This window comes from Desmodus rotundus, chromosome 6 (assembly GCF_022682495.2).
Source record: "Desmodus rotundus isolate HL8 chromosome 6, HLdesRot8A.1, whole genome shotgun sequence".
Taxonomy (NCBI): Eukaryota; Metazoa; Chordata; class Mammalia; order Chiroptera; family Phyllostomidae; genus Desmodus; species Desmodus rotundus.
In genome coordinates, this window is record NC_071392.1 from 50,548,597 (window position 1) to 50,567,628 (window position 19,032).

General features: G+C 36.7%; 1 protein-coding gene across 1 annotated transcript in view; it reads left to right on the forward strand.

The window, feature by feature from the left end:
* NME8 (NME/NM23 family member 8) overlaps window positions 1-7,533 on the forward strand; it is a 50,574-nt gene extending 43,041 nt beyond the window's left edge. The window contains exons 12-16 of the mRNA XM_024557921.4: window positions 2,394-2,538; window positions 3,229-3,336; window positions 5,278-5,429; window positions 6,005-6,149; window positions 6,796-7,533. Of these exons, the coding sequence (XP_024413689.2) occupies window positions 2,394-2,538; window positions 3,229-3,336; window positions 5,278-5,429; window positions 6,005-6,149; window positions 6,796-7,024 (779 nt within the window). The 3' untranslated portion in view covers window positions 7,025-7,533. The remainder of the gene's footprint in view (window positions 1-2,393; window positions 2,539-3,228; window positions 3,337-5,277; window positions 5,430-6,004; window positions 6,150-6,795) is intronic.
* The last annotated feature ends 11,499 nt before the right edge of the window (window positions 7,534-19,032 follow it).

The window sequence follows — 19,032 nt, forward strand, 5'->3', positions numbered from 1 at the left end:
TGTCTGAGGTATCATTGGCCAATATATTTTCTCATATGGTTGGTTCCCTTTTGGAGATCTGGACAGCTACATACTAAAAAATGAAACTCGGCCACCAACTTACACTATACATAAAAATAAACTCAAGATGGATAAAAGACTTAAATATAAGTCACAACATCATAAAAGTCCTAGAGGAGAACATAGGCAGGAAAATTTCAGATATTCCACACAGCAATATTTTCACCAATATGCCCCCTAGAGTAAGAGGTATAAAGGAAAGAATAAACAAATGGGAGTACATCAAATTAAAAAGCTACTTAATATGCACTTTAGTTCCTCCATGTCTTTTTGTGACCTGTTAGCTCATTTCTTTTTTTGCTGAATAATGTTCCATTTTATGGCTGTACCAAAATTTATCCAGTTACCTATTAAAGGACATCTTTGTTGCATTTAGTTTTGGTTTTTATGAATAAAGCTGCTATAGGCAGCTATAGGCATTAATATATGATTGGTTTGCATGTGTAGACGTAAATTTTCACCTCAGCAGGGTAAATATTTCACCAGGAGCATGAATACCGGATCATATGGTTAAACTATGTTTAGCTTTGTAAGAAACTGTCAAATGCCTTCCAAAGTGGCTGTTGCATTTCCAGTTTCAAACAGCAGTTAATGGGAGTTTCTGTTGCTCTACAGGTAGTTGTTTAGATTTTTTCTATTTTAATAAGTATATAATGGTATCTCACTGTTGTCTTGATTTACAATTCCCTAATGACATATGATGCTGGGCATCTTTTCATATGATAAGTTCTATTTCTGTATCTTTGTTGAGATATTTCTTCAGATTTTTGCCCATTTCTTAGGTGAGTTGTTTGTACTGTTGAGTTATTAGTTCTTTGTATATTGTGACCATGTCCTTTATATACTCGTATATGTGGTGTTTGCAAATATTTTTCTAAGTTTTTAATTCTGTGTTTTTTAAAGAGTGTCTTTCACTGAAAAGTTTTTATTTTTAATATAGTTCAATTTATCAGAGTTTTTTTTTTGGATTGTTCTTTTAGTGTTTAAGTTAAAATATCATTGCCAAACCCAAGAGCACCAAGATTTTCTCGCCTGTTATCTTTTAGAAAGTTTATAGTATATTTATAGGTGTTTTACATTTAAGGTTATAATCCATTTGAGTTAATTTTCATGAAAGGTATAAGGTGTGTGTCTAGATTTTTTTTCATGTTTATGTCCAGTTGTTCTATATCACCTTTTGTGGAAAAACTATCATTGCTCCACTGTATTACCTTCGCTTATTTGTCACAGATCAGTTGACATATTGATGTGTGAATATTTGTGGGTTCTCCATTCATTTCTATTGATATATGTGTCTTTTGTTTTGCCTATCCCTCTCTGTCTAGTTTTGTAGTCAATCGTGAGGTGGGTAGTATCAGTCCTCCAACATTGCTTTTCTTTTTCAATACTGAGTTGGCTGTTCTGGGTTTTTGCCTTACTATATAAACTTTAGAATCAGCTTGTCAATATCCATATCCACAAAGTAACTTGCTGGGCTTTTGATTGGGATTGTATAGAATTTATTGAAACCTTAACAACATTGAGTCTTCCTAGCCATGAACACTGAATATGTTCCCATTATTTAAGATCTTTGATGCTTTTTGCCAAAGGTTTGTAGTATTTCTCACTTAAGGCCTATATGTATTTTGTTAGATTTATACTCATGTATTTCATTTTTTGAAGTACTAATGTAATTGGTATATGTAGTTTGCAAATATTTTTCATTTAATATATTTGTAATACTAATGTACTAATGTAAATGGTGGTGTTTTAAATTTCAAATTCCAATGTTCATTGTTAGTGCATAGGGAAGTCATTAACTTTTGTATATTAATTATAACTTGCAACTTTGCTATAACAGTTTCTTGTTAGTTACAGGAATTTTGTTGTTTCTTTGGGGTTTTCTACATAGACAATTATGTCATCTGTTTTGACAATAAATAGAAACAGTTTTATTTTCTCCTTCCCAATCTGTATACCCTTTTTTCCTTTTCTTGTGTTATTTGACTAGCTGGGTTTTCCAGTATGATGTCAAATAGGAGTGATGAGAGAGGATAGCCCTGCCTTGATTCCAGTACTAGAATCAAAGCATATAGTATAGAAAATATTTGCTAATGAGATACTTCAATGTGTGTGTATGTATGAATGTTATGTCATGAAAAATTGGACATAGCATTATAATTTGATATGTTAAGAATATTGTTCACCTTAAACTAAAGTCTAATGAGCTATTTTTGCCAAATTTTAAATTTCATAATACGATAAAATGATTATATGCCCCATGATAATATATTCTACATTGTGTGTATAAAAACTAACCTAGCAATTTAAAACTTATGTGACTTTTTATTTAGAGGATGTTTTGAATATTATTCAAGTTGAAGGCTTCAAAATACTGATGCAAAGACAAATAGTATTATCAAAAGAAGAGGCACAGATACTGTGCAAGGAATATGAAAATGAAGATTATTTTGAAAATCTTATAGAAAACATGACCAGGTAAAGCAGATTTCAGCTGTAGAATGCATGCTCTGATTTACTTTTGAATCACTTAAATCTTCTTTTAACCTTTTTTTCTGCTCAAGTTGCCACGCCTCTCAATTCTGTAAATAAGTGCTGAGTCTGCTTTTTTGCCAATTTCTCTCCCATGTTGATACTCTGTTCAACTGTCTGCCTTCTCTGGTCCTCCTGGAAGGTTATTGGAGTAATGGAAATATCCCAGGTGAAGTTGCTGAAGTCTGCTTGAGTTGAATGCCAGAAATCCAGGGTGTACAACATCAAGTCCGAACAGAACTGACTGACCCTCAAGGACTTTTTTAATTCTAAAGATCACTAGTTCTAAGAGAGGCATGTGATGCTAGGAATCTATCAGGTTTCAAAAAGAGTAAGTGAAATAGAAGCTGAGGTAGAAATCCAGCGAGAGTATATATATAAATTAGCAGGAGTATGGGAACTATACAGAAACCACTCTATTAGAACCAAAGCCCTTCTTTTCCCTTCATTTCTGCTTTCATCCAAAAATTTTATAAATATGCTCTTAAGAATACACCAATGGAAATTAATTTTATACTCTTGATAAAAGGATTACTTTGACATTTTATTGTCTATTTACAAATAGACTTGTATTATCTATGTATAATTAGCTACTGAGTCATATTTTTATTAGCTTCTTTTTTCCTTTTCTAACAGTGGTCCATCTCTAGCCCTTGTTTTATTAAGAGACAATGGTTTACAACACTGGAAAAAGTTAATTGGACCAAGCACTGTTGAAGAAGCAAAAGGCTGTCTTTCAGAGAGGTAGGATTCATATCATGTATCCCAAAATGTTATCAGGGGGAGCCATTATAATTTCCTTTTGATATAGAGTACAGAAACAGCTCTAGCTCAGGGGAAGTTCTCAGGATTGCTACTTTTTCCGGGTCAGGGATGGACTGCTATTGCCTGGAGGCCTAGCCCAGTGCCAACCTGAATATTGCCAAAGCTTTGCAAGAGAAGGTTGTGAGCTGTTGGTTTGGAGCTGTGAAATCAGTGGTGCATACCCATCCCAAAGGCCAGCTTTTGGCAGAAATAACTACTGCATCCACTGTTTGGGAAAAATTCTTTTGAGAAGGATGTGATGGCAGCTGAAGGTTATTTAGTTGATCATAAGCATTTCAAGACAATTTTGATTAACTTGATGTATAGTCTATAATTTGTTAGGAACCGTTACTAAATTAGCTTACTGATGAACTGTAGATTATAGCTAAACTTTGTAATCAATTTAACACATGATATATTATCTGGCACATGGAGGGCACTTTGTAAATATTTTTTGATCTTAACTGTCAGACTTACTATCACCCGGAGGATGGGGATATTATCTCATGCATCCCCATTCTTGGCATGTCACTGATGGAAGCCAACTGAAGTGCAATTAGCTTGAATTCTTTGTGCCAATACTTAATTGAAGGATTCAGTTTAGGGGAAGAAAGGCTCTGCCTTCAAGTGAGCAAGAATAGAGATGCTCTTATCAGGCAGAGCAAGCTGGACACATATTTACACAATAAATAACAGTACTTATGAAACACCACTTATATAAAAGTGTGCTTACTCTGGGCTTCCTGGAAGATGTAGGCCACGATCAACTGTTGCCTGTGCCCTGCCCTAAAGCCACCCAGCATGAGCTACAGAGTGACCTGTAGGTGGCTGCTACTTGTGCTGGGCTTGGAGGTGCCCAGAAATGGCAAAACTGCAAACTGAGTCTGGCTGCCATGAGTGCTGGGTCTGGGACCACTGTGCAAGAGGTACAAGGCATGCTGAGGCCAGATACTGTTTGCTTGAGGTTTGTGAACCTTTGAGAGATTTTAGGAAAGTCTGCAGCGAGAGCCAAGACAGGTTGTTTTTATGGAAAGGCCACTAGAAATCTTGGCTGGATCTGCAAGCTGATCTTGGCCTGCATCTCCCAGGAGGTGCAGAGCGAGTATGCCTGGTGCACAGCTTCAGACCCTGATGGGGCACCACCCAACCACCTCCATGAGCAAAACACTCAGGGGCTGACTAATCAGGCACTAGGACCCCAAGAAAGTAAGTTCTGCTCCGGGCTGTCACCCTCTGCACAGCAGCTCCTTAACTGTGGTCATAGCCATACCTGGGCTCCTCTTTCATTGCTGCTCTTGCTTACCAGGAGGGTTCCATTGTAGTTTCACTTGGATTTAAAGTTGATAGTTTGGTATCTTTGGTGTAGAGTCAAATGCTATCTCTAGTGTTTGATAATAGTTAGTGGTGAAAGAAGGGAAAAGAATATTTATTGAGAGCTTAACTTGTACCATATATTTCAAATACATCATGTGATTACATCCTCAGAATCACTTTCCAAAACAAGTTTTATTATCACTTTTATATTGGAGAAAACTAATGCACAGAGAAGTAATATCACATAGCTAGCAAGTAGTGAGATCAGGGTTCTGTCACTGGGCCCGGGCATCCATTCCTCCACTCACAGCTGTCTGTCAGTATCCATGATCAGGATTATGTAAATGTCCACTTCCTATCTTCCTAAAGACTATTATATCCTTAGAATGAAATAGCATGCCCCAAGTTACTCAGCAATTACTTCCTTTTCCATGAGGTGTAGATCAGGGATGAGTTACTATTGCTTGGTGATTTTTGAACAATTTATATAAATGGTGTTACATTGTGTTATGTTATGTTATGCTATGTTATGTTATAACAGTTTTTAACTTGATTTCTTTTCCAAAGTTTATGTGTACAATTTGCAACAGAAAGTTTGCCTATCAACCAGTTGTATGGAAGTGACTCATTAGAAGCTGCTGAAAGGGAAATACAGTATTTCTTTCCTCCTCAAAGCACTTTAGCACTGATTAAACCTCATGTAACACAAGAACAAAGAGGTAAATATTTAAAAATAAAAGCCAATGTATACATTTCTCCAAATTGAGTGAAATTTTTCAAACAGAAAAGTTGAAAGAATAATGCAATGAACACCTTCCTCTGCAGAATGTAGCCACCAGAGTTTAGGCTATTGGTGAGATTTTGACAAGATTTACTTTATTTAATTCCCTCAGTGGTGCTCTTGTACTTGAGGGAGAAGAGTTCAGATTGGCTCTCACCTCCAATCCACCTCTAGCAAGAAATTCCTTGGCATTTGCAGCATGGAGACGAAACAAGTCTTCACTTGTAACACAGGAGTGGAGCTCCTCCTCTCCTACTTCCGTAGTCCACCAGACATTTCAGGTGGTTTCTCGAAAGATGGGTCTCAGGGACTGAACATCTATAATAACATATTAAAGTTCTTCTGAATGTTAGTCTGGTGCTTTTTAAGTTCCAAAGTTTATCATAGCTTTTTTTTTTTTTAAATCACAGTCATGCAATAAAATTATTACTTTCCTTAGTTATTTCAATCTGCTTGAATATGGAGCAAAAATAGAGGCAATCTGTATGATTAACAAATATCTATTTTCCCTAGAGGAGATCTTCAACCTTATTAAAGAATCTGGATTTGATATAACACAGATGAAGGAAATGCTACTAACCAAAGAGCAAGCAGACAAAATTTATTTTAAAATTGTAAAAAAAAGCTTTTATAAAGATGTACTGGAAATACTGTCTGAGTAAGTTTCTGATATATAGTTCTTTTCATTATTAAGTAGTAAATGTTCATTGTAGAAACTGAAAAATATAAAAATTCATTAAAACATTCCATCTAATCTCATTCATGAACAGACACCTTGTTAATATTTGGGTTCATTTTTTTTCTATTTCCTTCTTTTCTTGCCTTTCTCTCCTTCCTTCCTCCTCTCCTTATTTCTTCTTTCCTTCCTTTCCCTCCCTTCCTTATTTCCTTTCTCTTTTTTTATTTAGGTCTTTACATTAGGTATAGAGGCTACTTGGGTTTAAATCCCCATTACCAACAAAATTTATCTGTGTCTTAGTTTTCTTGTATGTAAAATGGGGATAATAATATTACCTACCTCACAGGTTTGTTGTGAAGGATAAATAATTAATACACTGAAAGTACTTGAACAGTGTCTGGCATATGTCTTTAGAATTAAACCACAGCATTTTTTTAAGCGCACACACAGAAACTGTTGAAAGGGGGCGAAATGAAATGAAAAAAAAAAGCACAAAATATCACTGGTAAGTACAAAAAATAAAGAAAAGGTCTCTGGATGAAGCTGTGCATTCTGTCTTTAGCCATGTATGCAATTTGTACAGTTGTAAATAGCCCAAGTCTTCTGAAAGCATTGTTTTTTGCAGGGGTCCATCTTTGGTCATGGTTCTGACCAAGTGGAATGCTGCTTCAGAATGGAGAAGATTGATGGGTCCCACAGACCCAGATGAAGCAAAACTATTGTCCCCAGACTCTATCCGAGCCAGATTTGGAAGAAGTGTTTTGAGAAATGTTGTACATGGATCATCTAATACCTATGAAGCAATGGAGACAATTAATAAAATATTCGAAGGTTTTGTTCCTGAGGCAAACTAAAGCACAGTACTTCTTTAGTAATTGTTACTTCCTTTTCTTTGGTTGTTATAGTGACTCTGTCTAGGACAAGATTGTTCTGATCAGAACATTCCCCATGTTCCTATGTTAAACGATTCCTGCCAGACAATAATATTATGCTGTTCAATAGTAGCCTTGAAGCCTCAAAGTCAAGCCTTGTATGTGCCAGGGACCTGGGAGATAGTAAGGCAAGCAGGATACCCTTGGGTTTGAAAGCCTTGGTTGCAAGCTGTTTGTGCTGTAGTGAAAGTTTCATGAAGTCCCTCTCCTTGATTCCCCTTCATTTCTCCTCTTTGAATTGCCAAGGTCTCATTCAGCAACCTCAACTCTATTCACTAAGTATTTGAGAACTTGAAACCCACTAGCTACCTGTAGGTGATATATGATAATAGAATATTAGAAGTCATAAAGCAAAAGGCAGTCATTTCTATTCCTTGGCAAATAGGTACTTATTCAGGGATAAATAGCTGCGTAATATTCATGTAAACTGAGACTGCTTAGTTGTTTTTTTAAAATTAATTAAACATTTTTTTATTGCTGTTCAATTACAGTTGTCTGCATTTTCTCCCCACCCCTCCACCCCACCCCAGCCAAACCCACCTCCCTCCCCCGCCTCCACCCTCCCCCTTGGTTTTATCCATGTGTCCTTTATAGTAGTTCCTGAAAACCCCTCTCCCCACTATCCCCTCCCCATTCCCCTCTGGCTGTTGTTAAATTGTTCTTAACTTCAATGTCTCTGGTTATATTTTGTTTGCTTTTTTTCTTTTGTTAATTAGGTTCCGGTTAAAGGTGAGATCATATGGTATTTGTCCCTCACCACCTGGCTTATTTCACTTAGCATAATGCTCTACAGTTCCATCCATGATGTTGCAAAGGGTATAAGCTCCTTCTTTCTTTCTGCTACATAGAATTCCATTGTGTAAATGTACCATAGTTTTTTGATCCACTCATTTGCTAATGGGCACTTAGGTTGCTTCTAGTACTTGGCTATTGTAACTTGTGCTGCTATGAACATTGGGATGCATAGGTTCTTTTGTTGAGAGAAAACTTGAAAACTTTTTTTTTTTAAATATATTTATTGATTATGCTATTACAGTTGTCCCATTTCCCCCCCCACACTCCACTCCATCCTGCCCACCCCCCTCCCTCCCACATTCCCCCCCCATAGTTCATGTCCGTGGGTCATACTTATAAGTTCTTTGGCTTCTACATTTCCTACACTATTTTTACCCTCCCCCTGTCTATTTTCCACCTATCATCTATGCTACTTATTCTCTGTACCTTTACCCCCCTCTCCCCCTCCCACTCCCTTATTGACAACCCTCATGTTAGAGAGAAAACTTGAAAACTTTTTAATCCTGGGCAATGTGGGAGATAGAATGTAAAACAGATGACTTTTCCCATTAAGCCTCCTTTCCTTCTTTCTTTTCAAAGAGAAGGCTCACAAATGTATGGCTCTGAATGCTGTCTTGAATATGACTGTACAGACTCTTTCCATGTGCAGTGTTGTCTCCATCACATTAAAAATCCATTTCCTGAGCATAATGAGAAAACAATGGGAAATGGAGAAACCCCACCACACCCATTCAGTTTCCTCAGGAAGAAAAGAGTACATTGTTCCCTTAATATTGTCATTTAGGCTATGATTTCTCCACACATTAGAACATTCTATCAAAACTTTAAATGCAAAAATAAAAGTAAATTCTGGCATAGTACTGCTCTTCCCATAAACTTATTCAATTATAGACCAAAGCATCATTGTACAACCTATAAACTTTTATGTTGGGAAAATATGTATTGTATATCTGTTTGAACTGTGGGTTTTGGTTAATAGAAAACTGGTTGAATGAAGGTTTTTACCTTAGGGAAGATGCAAATATAATGGGGAGACAAAACTCACAAAAATAATATCTAATTATAGCCAACATAAAACAGCATATTATTAAGCATATCAGTGATGAATAACTTGGGCTGGGGGGGTTAGTGGAATTGCATTGTGTTAATAGCATCTATTAGCAACATGGTATAGATCTATCCTAACATTTGCATATCCCTTCCTTTTTTGATGAGGGGAGCATTATGAATAGTATCAGGGACTTCAGATTTGTGTATAATTCAGTGCCAAATTGACAGATGTATATTTGATGGGTAGGGGTTTGAGGAGGTAAGAAATGAAATAGAGATTGAATAAAGGGTAAGATTTTCAAAATCAGAAGTAAGTAAGCAAGAAAGTGAATTCAGTTTTAAAAGTTTCTAAATTGTTATGTATGTCTTTATGTTTATACATATATAAGGACATTTTGATGGTTGATTTTATTATACCTATTGTATTGTATCATACCACTCTGAGGGATAGTATTGTGGGTCAGTTTCAGACATTCAGGAATCATTTGTTTGGCTCTTGCTATATGCTGGACACTGTTGCAGAGCTGAATACACACAGTCCTTGTTCTAAAGGAGTGTAGGACTTAAAAGCAGGAGATACAAAATTAGGGTTAAGCACAGAGTGCTTTGAGCAGATGCATATAGGAGGTGGAGAGGGAAAATGAGGTGCAAACTATCCAAGCAAGAGGCATTTTAATAGTCAAAGTGGAAGATGACAGCAACCTATAGAAATGGTGAGTTAGTGATAACTAGAATGATCAGAGAATCCTTGAAAGGCTGCATTGCATCCAAAGGACTTTGTGACTGACTACCACTCTGTCAGATAAGTGGGAAAAGATAAAGCCTCCTGGCTTGAGTAACTGAAGAATGTTCTAACCATTCTCAGGTAGGGAACCCAGCAGAGAGAAGCAGGTAAGGAAATACCATGAGTTCTGTTTTGCTCACATTGGGAAGAAGGCACCTGAGCTGAGAGTAAGTCAATGTGTGGCAAAGATAAGAAAGCTCCTTTGGAGTGACAACAGCCAAATGGTAAAGTAGGCAACTATAATGTCCACAGGGGCATTGAAAAAATAGGTAGAAACTATCAGAACAAACATTGTTAGAGCTCTGGAAAACAATCAAAGGTTTATAGTAAATAAATGAGTGCTGAATCAATAAGAGAGCAACTTAAAAAGGGTGTGAAAGCTTTGTGACATTTTCCCGTGCCTTTGCCCTTCCGCTTCCCCAGCTTGGTCACAGTTTTGGAGATTGCAGCCTGTGTTCTCAGCATGGGACTCTGGTCTCTGGTTCCAAAGAGAATAGAGCAGATATTATTAAAAGCTTATTGTATTTTTCTGTTCTAACCTGTCTGGAGGCTGCCTGAAAAATGACACAGGGCACTCATCTCTGTTTTGCCTAACTGAAAAAAATCACTTAGGAAAAGTAATGGGCATTGCTCAAAAATGCTATATGGTGATCAGAAATCCCACAGCTGCTTCGGGTCAAAGATTAATATAATATGCATGTGGTATTAATGAAATTCTTATATGCCCATTGATATTAGTTAAAATAAGATGTTTTTCTATAACCATGATAAGAACAATATAACCATAGAACACAGTAGAGAAAGCTGGATAGAATATAGCAATTAGGAGAATATGTTTAGGAGTCATTCTGCCTGGCTTCAAATTCTGGTTTCACCACCTACTAGTTGCCTGTTTCTGGGGAAAGGACTTAACATTTTAATCATTGTCTTATTTGTAAATGTCTCATGAGATTTCTTGAGGTTGCAGTTCATGATGGTCACATAGGAGGCTCCTGAAGTCACCTCCTCCCATGGACACACCAGATCTTAGCTACATATGGCATAATTCCTTCTGAAAGAAATCCAAGCACTGTCTGAGTGACTCCTACCCCTCAGGCAAATGGAGAAAAAAAGAACAACAAAACAACACAACCATGTTGTAATGGATGGAAGAGGTTGAGACACTCTGGCCATAACTGTACAATCAGGAGAGAAGTCACACAACTCCCAGCATTTTCCTGAGGAGTGAATGGTTTGAACTGAACATATAATGCCTCCAATTTTAAGACATCCAGCTGAGAGATGGGCTTCCCAAAAGCCTGGTTCTGAGAGCCAAGTGGGATTTGTATCCATGAGATCCATCAGACCATAGTAAACTAACAATTCTTTTTTTAAAAGATTTTATTTATTTATTTTTAGAAAAACGATAAGGGAAGGAGAAGCAGAGGGAGATAAACATTTATGCACAAGAGAAACATCCATTGGCTGCTTCTCGCTCACTCCCCAATGGGGACCCGTGCATGCAACCCAAGCATGGTTCCCGACTGGGGATAAAACTGACTACCTCCTGTTTTGCAGGATGACACCCAACCAACTAAGCTACCCCAGTCAGGGATAACAGTCCTATTCTTAAAAATATTTTTTTATTTTTAAATTACAGGTGATATACAACATTATATTATTTTCAGGTGTAAAACCAGTGATTACACATTTATATAACTTATGAAGTAATCACTCCAATAAATCTAGTACCTATCTAACACCATACATAGTTATTACAATATCATTGACTATATTCCCTATGCTGTACTTTAATCCCCATGACCATTTTGTACCAATGAATTTGTCCTTAATCCATTCAGCCCTTTCACTCATCTCCTAAACTCCTCCCATCTGGCAACCATCAAAATATTCTCGTTTCTATGAGTCTGTTTCTATTCTGCTCATTTGTTTATTTTGTTTTTTAGATTCCATATATAAAGGAACCATACAGCATTTGTCTTTCTCTGTCTGAACTTAGCTTACTCAGCACAATACCCTCTAGTTTCATCCATGTTGTTGCAGATGGTGAGATTTCTTTCTTTTTTATGGCTGAGTCACATTCCATCACGTATGTGCAAGACTTCTTTATCTATTCATCTATTGATGGGCACTTAGGTTGCTTCCATATCTTGGCTGCTATAAATGCTGCAATGAACATATGAATGTATATATCTTTTTGATTTAGTGTTTTGGGTTTCTTTGGATAAATACTCAGAGGTGGAATTTCTGGGTCCTTATTTGTCTCTCCTTATAGTCTTTGTTTTAAAGACTATTTTGTCTGGTATAAGTATTGTTACCACAGCTTATTTTTTTAATTTCAATTTTCTTGAAGTATAATTTTCCATCCCTTTACCTTCAGTCTGTGTGTGTCTTTTGAGCTGAAATGAGTCTCTTATAGGCAACATATGTAAGGGTCATATTTTCTTATCCATTCAATCATTTTATATCTTTTGATTGGAGAATTTAATCAACCTGTATTTAAAGTAAATATTAATAAGTATGTATTTAATGCCATTTTTGATCCTTATTTTTCTTCTTAAATAAGACCTCTCAAATTTCCTTGTAATACTGGTTTGGTGGTGATGAACTCATTTAGATTTTTCTTATCTGGATGCTCTTATTCTGTCCTTTGGTTCTAAATTATAGCATTGCTGAGTAGAGTAATATTTCATGCCAATCCCTTCTGGCCTGCAAAGTTTCTGTTGAGAACTCAGATGACAGTCTAATGTGAACTCGTGCTGCCTTTAAGATTTTCTCTTTAACTTTTGCCATTTTAATTATGATGGGTTTTTTGTGGGCCTTGTTAGGTTCATCTTGTTTTGGACTCTATGCATTTCCTGAACTTGTGTGTCTATTTTCTTCACCAGGTTAGGGAAGTTTTCTGTCATTACTTTTTCAAGTAAGTTTTCAATTCTGTTGTTTCTCTCTTCTCCTTCTGGCAACCCCGTGATGTGAATATTGGCATGCAGGAAGTTGTCCTACAGACGTCTTTCCTATCCCTATCTTTTTGGAATCCTTTTTCTTTTTGCTGTCCTGCTTGGATGATTTTTGCTTTCTTGTCTTCCAAATCTCTGATTTGATCCTCTCCTTCATCTACTCTGCTGTAGTTTTCCTATAATGTGTTCTTTATTTTAGTTATTGTAGTCTTCATTTCTGACTTTCTTTTTTATATTTTCTATCTGCATTTTTATGCTTTTGATCTCTATTAAAGTTTACCCTAAGTTCATATACTTTTCCACTAAGTTTATTGATCATCTTTATAACCAGTGTTTTGAGCTCTGTATCTAGTAGGTTGCTTTTCTCCATTTTATTTAGTTCTTTTTCAGTTTTGTTGGTTTTTTTCCCCATTTGAAACATGTTTCTTTGTCTCCCCATATTGGCTGTCCCCCTGTGTTTTTTTCTATGTATTAGGTAGAGCTGCTACATCTCCCAGTTTTGGTGGTGTGGCCTTACATAGTAGGCATTCTCTAGGGCCAAGTGGTACAGCCCCCCTGAGCTAAGCACTGCAAGTGCAACCCTCATGTAGTTTCTGTGCACCCTCCTGTTGTAATTGAGACTTGATTGCTGTAATGTCAATGGGAGAGCTTTATCCCCACACCAATTGCCTGTGAGGACTGGCTATGACCACAGTTAAGGAGCTGCTGTACAGAGGTAAATGGCACAGAGAAAAACTCACTTCATTGGGGCTTTGGTGCCTGATTAGTTATCCCCTGAGTGTGTTGCTCATGGAGGTGGTTTTGTGGGATCTGCAAGATCCAGCAGGATCTGAAGTTGTCTATTAGGTGTGCTTGCTCTGTGTCTCCTGAGAGATGCAGGCCAAGATCAGCTTCTGCCTGTGCCCTGCCCTAGGATCACCCAGCAAGTTAGGTGGAGCGGGGTCTTAGGGAATCAGCAGGGCAGGAGAACAATAATAACTAGGTTGATGGACACTCATTTATGGTGCCTGCCAGCAAGCTCTGTGTGGCGAGGACTCAGCAAAGGAACAATGGTTCTGCCAGTACTTTTTTCTGGGAGGAGGCTGCCTCTCCAATTCTCACCAAAAAGCCAGACAATTCAGTTCCTTCCCATATATCCCCAGTGCCTTTCAAGTTGCTGCCCCATGCTGGAGCTCAGAGAAAGTGCAAGTAAGTTTATGTGTGATCCGTTTAAAAGGAATGCCTGTGACTCTAGAAGCCCTCTGTCTCACTCAGCCACAATCCCCACTGGTTTTTAAAGCCAAAAGTTATGGGTATTTCCCTTCCTGGCACTGGAAACCTGGGCTGGGGGACCTAGTGTGGGGCTAAGAGCCCTTGCTCTTCAGGGACTAGATATTCCTCCATAGCCTAAATATTTCTCCTGATTTTTTACCACCACACATTGGTGTGGGACCAGCTGTTCTGACTCTCTGCCCCTCCTATCAGTCTGGATGTGGCTTCTTCCTTATATGTTTAGTTACAGGACTTATGTTCAGCTAGTTTCAGGCAGTTTTGAATGATGGACGTTCTGTTGTTTAGTTGTAACTTTGTTGTGGATGTGAGAGGATGTGAGCACCACATTTACCTATGCTGCCATCTTGTCTGAAAGCCTCTAGATAAAAACTTTAAACCAATTGTCTTAATATGCTCAATAGCTGAGGAAAGCATTGATCAAGGAATTTGGGAAGATTATGTATGAACAAAATGGGAATATCAATAAAGATAAATTATAAAAATAAGCCAAGTAGGAATTTTAGAGCTGGATACATGCAATAACTAAACTGAAAAATTTGCTAAAGGATTCAAAACAAATTTGAGCAAGCAGAAGAAAGAATCAGTGAACTAAAAGACAAGACAGTGGGAATTATCCAGTCTAAGGAGCAAAAATAAAAATGACGATGACAAAAAGTGAACAGGGCCTAAGAGATCTGTGGCCAACTGTCCATCAGACTAGCACATGCACAGTGAGGTTCCCAGAATATAAACAGTGAGAAGAAGGAGCAAAAAATATTTGAAGAAATAATGGCTGAAAACTTCCCAAATATAATAAAATACCTAAATCCACACATCCAAGGAGCTCAATGATTCCAAACAGGATAAATGGAAAGACATTTACACTGTGACACATTATAGTCAAATTGTGAAATGCCAAAAATAAAGACAGATTCTTGAGAGCAGCAACTGAGAAGCAACTTGTTATGCACATGGAATCCTCAATAACAACTTATTTCTCATCAGACACCATGGAGGCCAGAAGGTATTTAACGTGCTGAAAGAGCAACAACAACAAAGAAAACTCAACCAAGAATTCTACATCCAGCAAAACTAAAATTTAAAAATGAAGGTGAAACTAAGACATTTTCAAGTTAACAAAAGAATAAAGGAGCTTGTTTCTAATAGACCTTCTCTCCAAGAAATGCTAAAGGGAGTATTTCAAACTGAAATGAAAGGATGCTAGACCATAACTCAAAGCCAAATGGAGAAATAAAGAATGCTGGTAAAAGTAACTATGCAGGTAAATATAAAGGGCAGTATTATTGTACTTTTGGTTTCTCATTTTTCCTATAATGTGGGAAAAAACAATAATAAAAATTTATAAACATGTTAATGGGCCCAAAATTATGAATATGCAATCTGTAATATAAAAGGACAAGAGACAGAAATGTATAGGAGTTTCAAATATATATAAAAAATTAGTTGGATGTCCCCTAAAGCAAGGGACATAAAGGAAAGAATAAACAAATGGGACCTCATCAAAATAAAAAGCTTCTGCATGGCTAAAGAAAACAGCACCAAATTACAAAGAGAACCAACAGTATGGGAAAACATACTTGCCAATGATACCTCAGACACGGGCCTGATCTCCAAAATATATAAAGAACTCACACAACTCCACTACAGGAAGACAAACAACCCAATTAAAAAATGGGCAAAGGACTTGAACAGATACTTCTCTAAGGAAGACATACAGAGGGCCCAGAGACATATGAAAAGATGCTCAGCATCACTAGCCATCAGAGAGATGCAAATTAAAACCACGAGGTCCCATCTCATACCAGTCAGAGTGGCCAACATAAACAAATCCACAAACAAATGTTGGAGAGGATGCAGAGAAAAGGGAACCCTAGTGCACTGTTGGTGGGAATGCAGACTGGTGAGGCCACTGTGGAAAACAGCATGGAATTTCCTCAGAAAACTAAAAATGGAACTGCCCTTTGACCCAGCAATTCCGCTACTGGGATTATACCCTAAGAACCCTGAAACACCAATCCAAAAGAACCTGTGCACCCCAATGTTCATAGCAGCACAATTTACAATAGCCAAGTACTGGTAACAACCTAAGTGCCCATCAGCAAATGAGTGGATCCAAAAACTATGGTATATTTACACAATGGAATTCTACGCAGCAGAGAGAAAGAAGGAGCTTATACCCTTTGCAACAGCGTGGATGGAACTGTAGAGCATTATTCTAAGTGAAATAAGCCAGGTGGTGAGGGACAAATACCATATGATCTCACCTTTAACTGGAACATAATAAATAGAAAAAAAAAGCAAACAAAATATAACCAGAGACATTGAAGTTAAGAACAATCTAACAATGGACAGGGGGGAGTGGGGAGGGGACAGTGAGGAGAGGGGATTACAGGAACTACTTTAAAGGACACATGGACCAAATCAAAGGGGAGGGTAGAGGTGAGGGAGGGAGGGGGGTTCGGTTGGGGTGGTGTGGAGGGATGGGGAGAAAAGGCACACAACTGTAATTGAATAACAATAAAAAATTAAAAAAATTAGTTGGTATTATTTAACTAGGTGGTTATAAATTTTAGGATATTGTAATTTCTAATGTAACAACTAAAATATTTTTTAAATTACAGAAAAAAAGAAGAAATCAAGTTGTACATGACACAAAAAAATCAAATACAAAAAGAGCCTGTAATGGAAGAATTGAGGAACACAAACACAAATGACATATGAAAAACAAACAGCTAAATGGCAGAAGTTAGTCAGTCAGTAATTAAGTAGAGTAAATGGAATTTTCTAACTTAAAGGCAGAGATTGGCAGGATGAATTAAACACATGATCCGTGTACAGGCACGCTTAGTATCATTGTGCTTTGCAGAATTGCGTTTTTGACAATATGAAGGCAAGATCCCTACCTGTAAAATAATTACAACTTGCTGGAGGCTAAGATTATGGTTAGCATTTTTAACAAAAATATTTTAAATTAATGTATGTATATCATTAGACAAAATGCTATTCCACACTTAATAGACTACCGTATAGTGTAAACAATTTTATATGCACTATGAAACCAAAAAAATGTGTGTGTCTTACTTATAGTGATATTTACTTTATTGTGTTGGTCTGGAACCAAACCCGTAATATCTTCCAGGTTTGCCCGTATATACTGTCTGTGAGAAACTCACTTTAGATTTAAAGACACAAAGAGCTTGGAAGTAAAAGGATAGAAAAGAAAAAGATGCAAATATTAACTAAAAGAGAACTGGAGTGGCTTTATTATTATATGAAAAGTACATTTTACATCTAAAAAAGTTTATGAGACAAGAAAAGACCATTATGTAATGCTGGTAGTGGGTTATCATATATGGTCTTTATTATGTTTAGGTGTGTTCCCTCTAATCCCACTTTGCTGAGAGTTTTTTTCATAAATCAGTGCTGGATTTTATCAAATGCTTTTTTTGCATCTATTGATATGATCATGTGCTTTTTCTCCTTCATTTTGTTTATGTGGTGAATGAATTTATTGATTTGTGAATATTGTACCAACCTTGCATTCCCAGAGTAAATCCCACTTGATCATGGTATATGATCTTTTTGATACATTGCTGTATTTGGTTTGCTAGCATTTTGGTGAATATTTTAATATCTACATTCATCAGAGATATTGGCCAATAATTCCCTTTCTTTGTAGTGTCTTTTTCTGGTTTTGGAATTAGGATAATGCTGGCCTCAAAAAATGAGTTTGGGATCCTTCCCTCCTCTTCAATTTTATGAAATAGTTAAGAAGGAGAAATGTTAGTTCTTCTTTGAATGTTGGTGAAATTCACTTGTGAACCTATCTGGTCCAGGGCTTTTCTTTGTCGAGAGTTTTTTGATTACTGCTTCAAGTTCATTAGGTATAATCTGTCTGTTCAGATGCTCTTATTTTTTCTGATTTAGTGTAGGAAGATTGTATGTTTCTATAAATTCATCCACCCAGGTTGTCCAGTTTTTTGGCATGTAGTTGTTCATAATGTTGTCTTGCATTGTCTTTGTATTTCTTTGGTCATTTGTAATTTCTCCTCTTTCTTTCTGATTTTATTTATTTGGGTACTTTCTCTTTTTTGTGTGATGAGGCTGGGTAAAAGATTTGTCAATCTTGTTTATCTTTTCAAAGAACCAGCTCTTGGATTCATTGATCTCTTGTCATTTTTTTTAGACTCTATTTCACTTATTTCTGCTCTGATCTTTAATATTTCCTTCCTTCTACTCATTTTGGACTTTTTTGTTGCTCTTTTTCAAGTTCCTTTAAGTGTGAAGTTAGATAGTTTATTTGAGCTTTGTCTTGATTTTTAAGATAGGCCTGTTAATGCTATGAATTTCCCCTCTTAGGATATCTTTCCCAGTATCCCACAGATTTTGGATTGTTGTGTCCTCATTGTTATTTGTTTCAAGGTATTTTTTGATTTCTTCTTTGATCTCATTGTTGACCATTCATTGTTTAATAACAGGTTATTTAGCTTCCATGTCTTTGTGTGTTGTTCAGTGTCCTTGTGATTGATTTCTAGTTTCGTAGCATTGTGGTCAGAGGAGATGCTGGATATGATTTCAATCTTCTTAAATTTATTGAGACTTGTTTTGTGTCTTAACATGTGATCTATCCTAAAAAACATTTCATGTGCACTTGAAAAGCATGTATAATCTTCTATTTGGGGATGAAGTGCCCTAAAGATATCAATTAAATCCCTTTGATGTAGTCTGTCATTTAAGGCCACTGTCTCCTTGTTCATTTTCTGTCTGCAAGATCTATCCATTGAAGTCTATGTGGTGTTAAAATCCCGACTATGACTATAAATCTCTCCTTTTATGTCAGTCAAGATTTGCTTCACATATTTAGGAGCTCCTATGTTGGGTGTATAAATATTTACTGGGGTTTTGTCCTCTTTGTTGGATCATTCCCTTTCACATTATGTAGTGTCCTTCTTTATCTCTTACTATATCCTTGGTTTTAAATTCTATTTGTCAGATATAAGTACTGCTACCTCACTTTTTTTTCCTTTCCATTTGCATGAAATATCTTTTTCTATCCCTTTACTTTTAGTCTG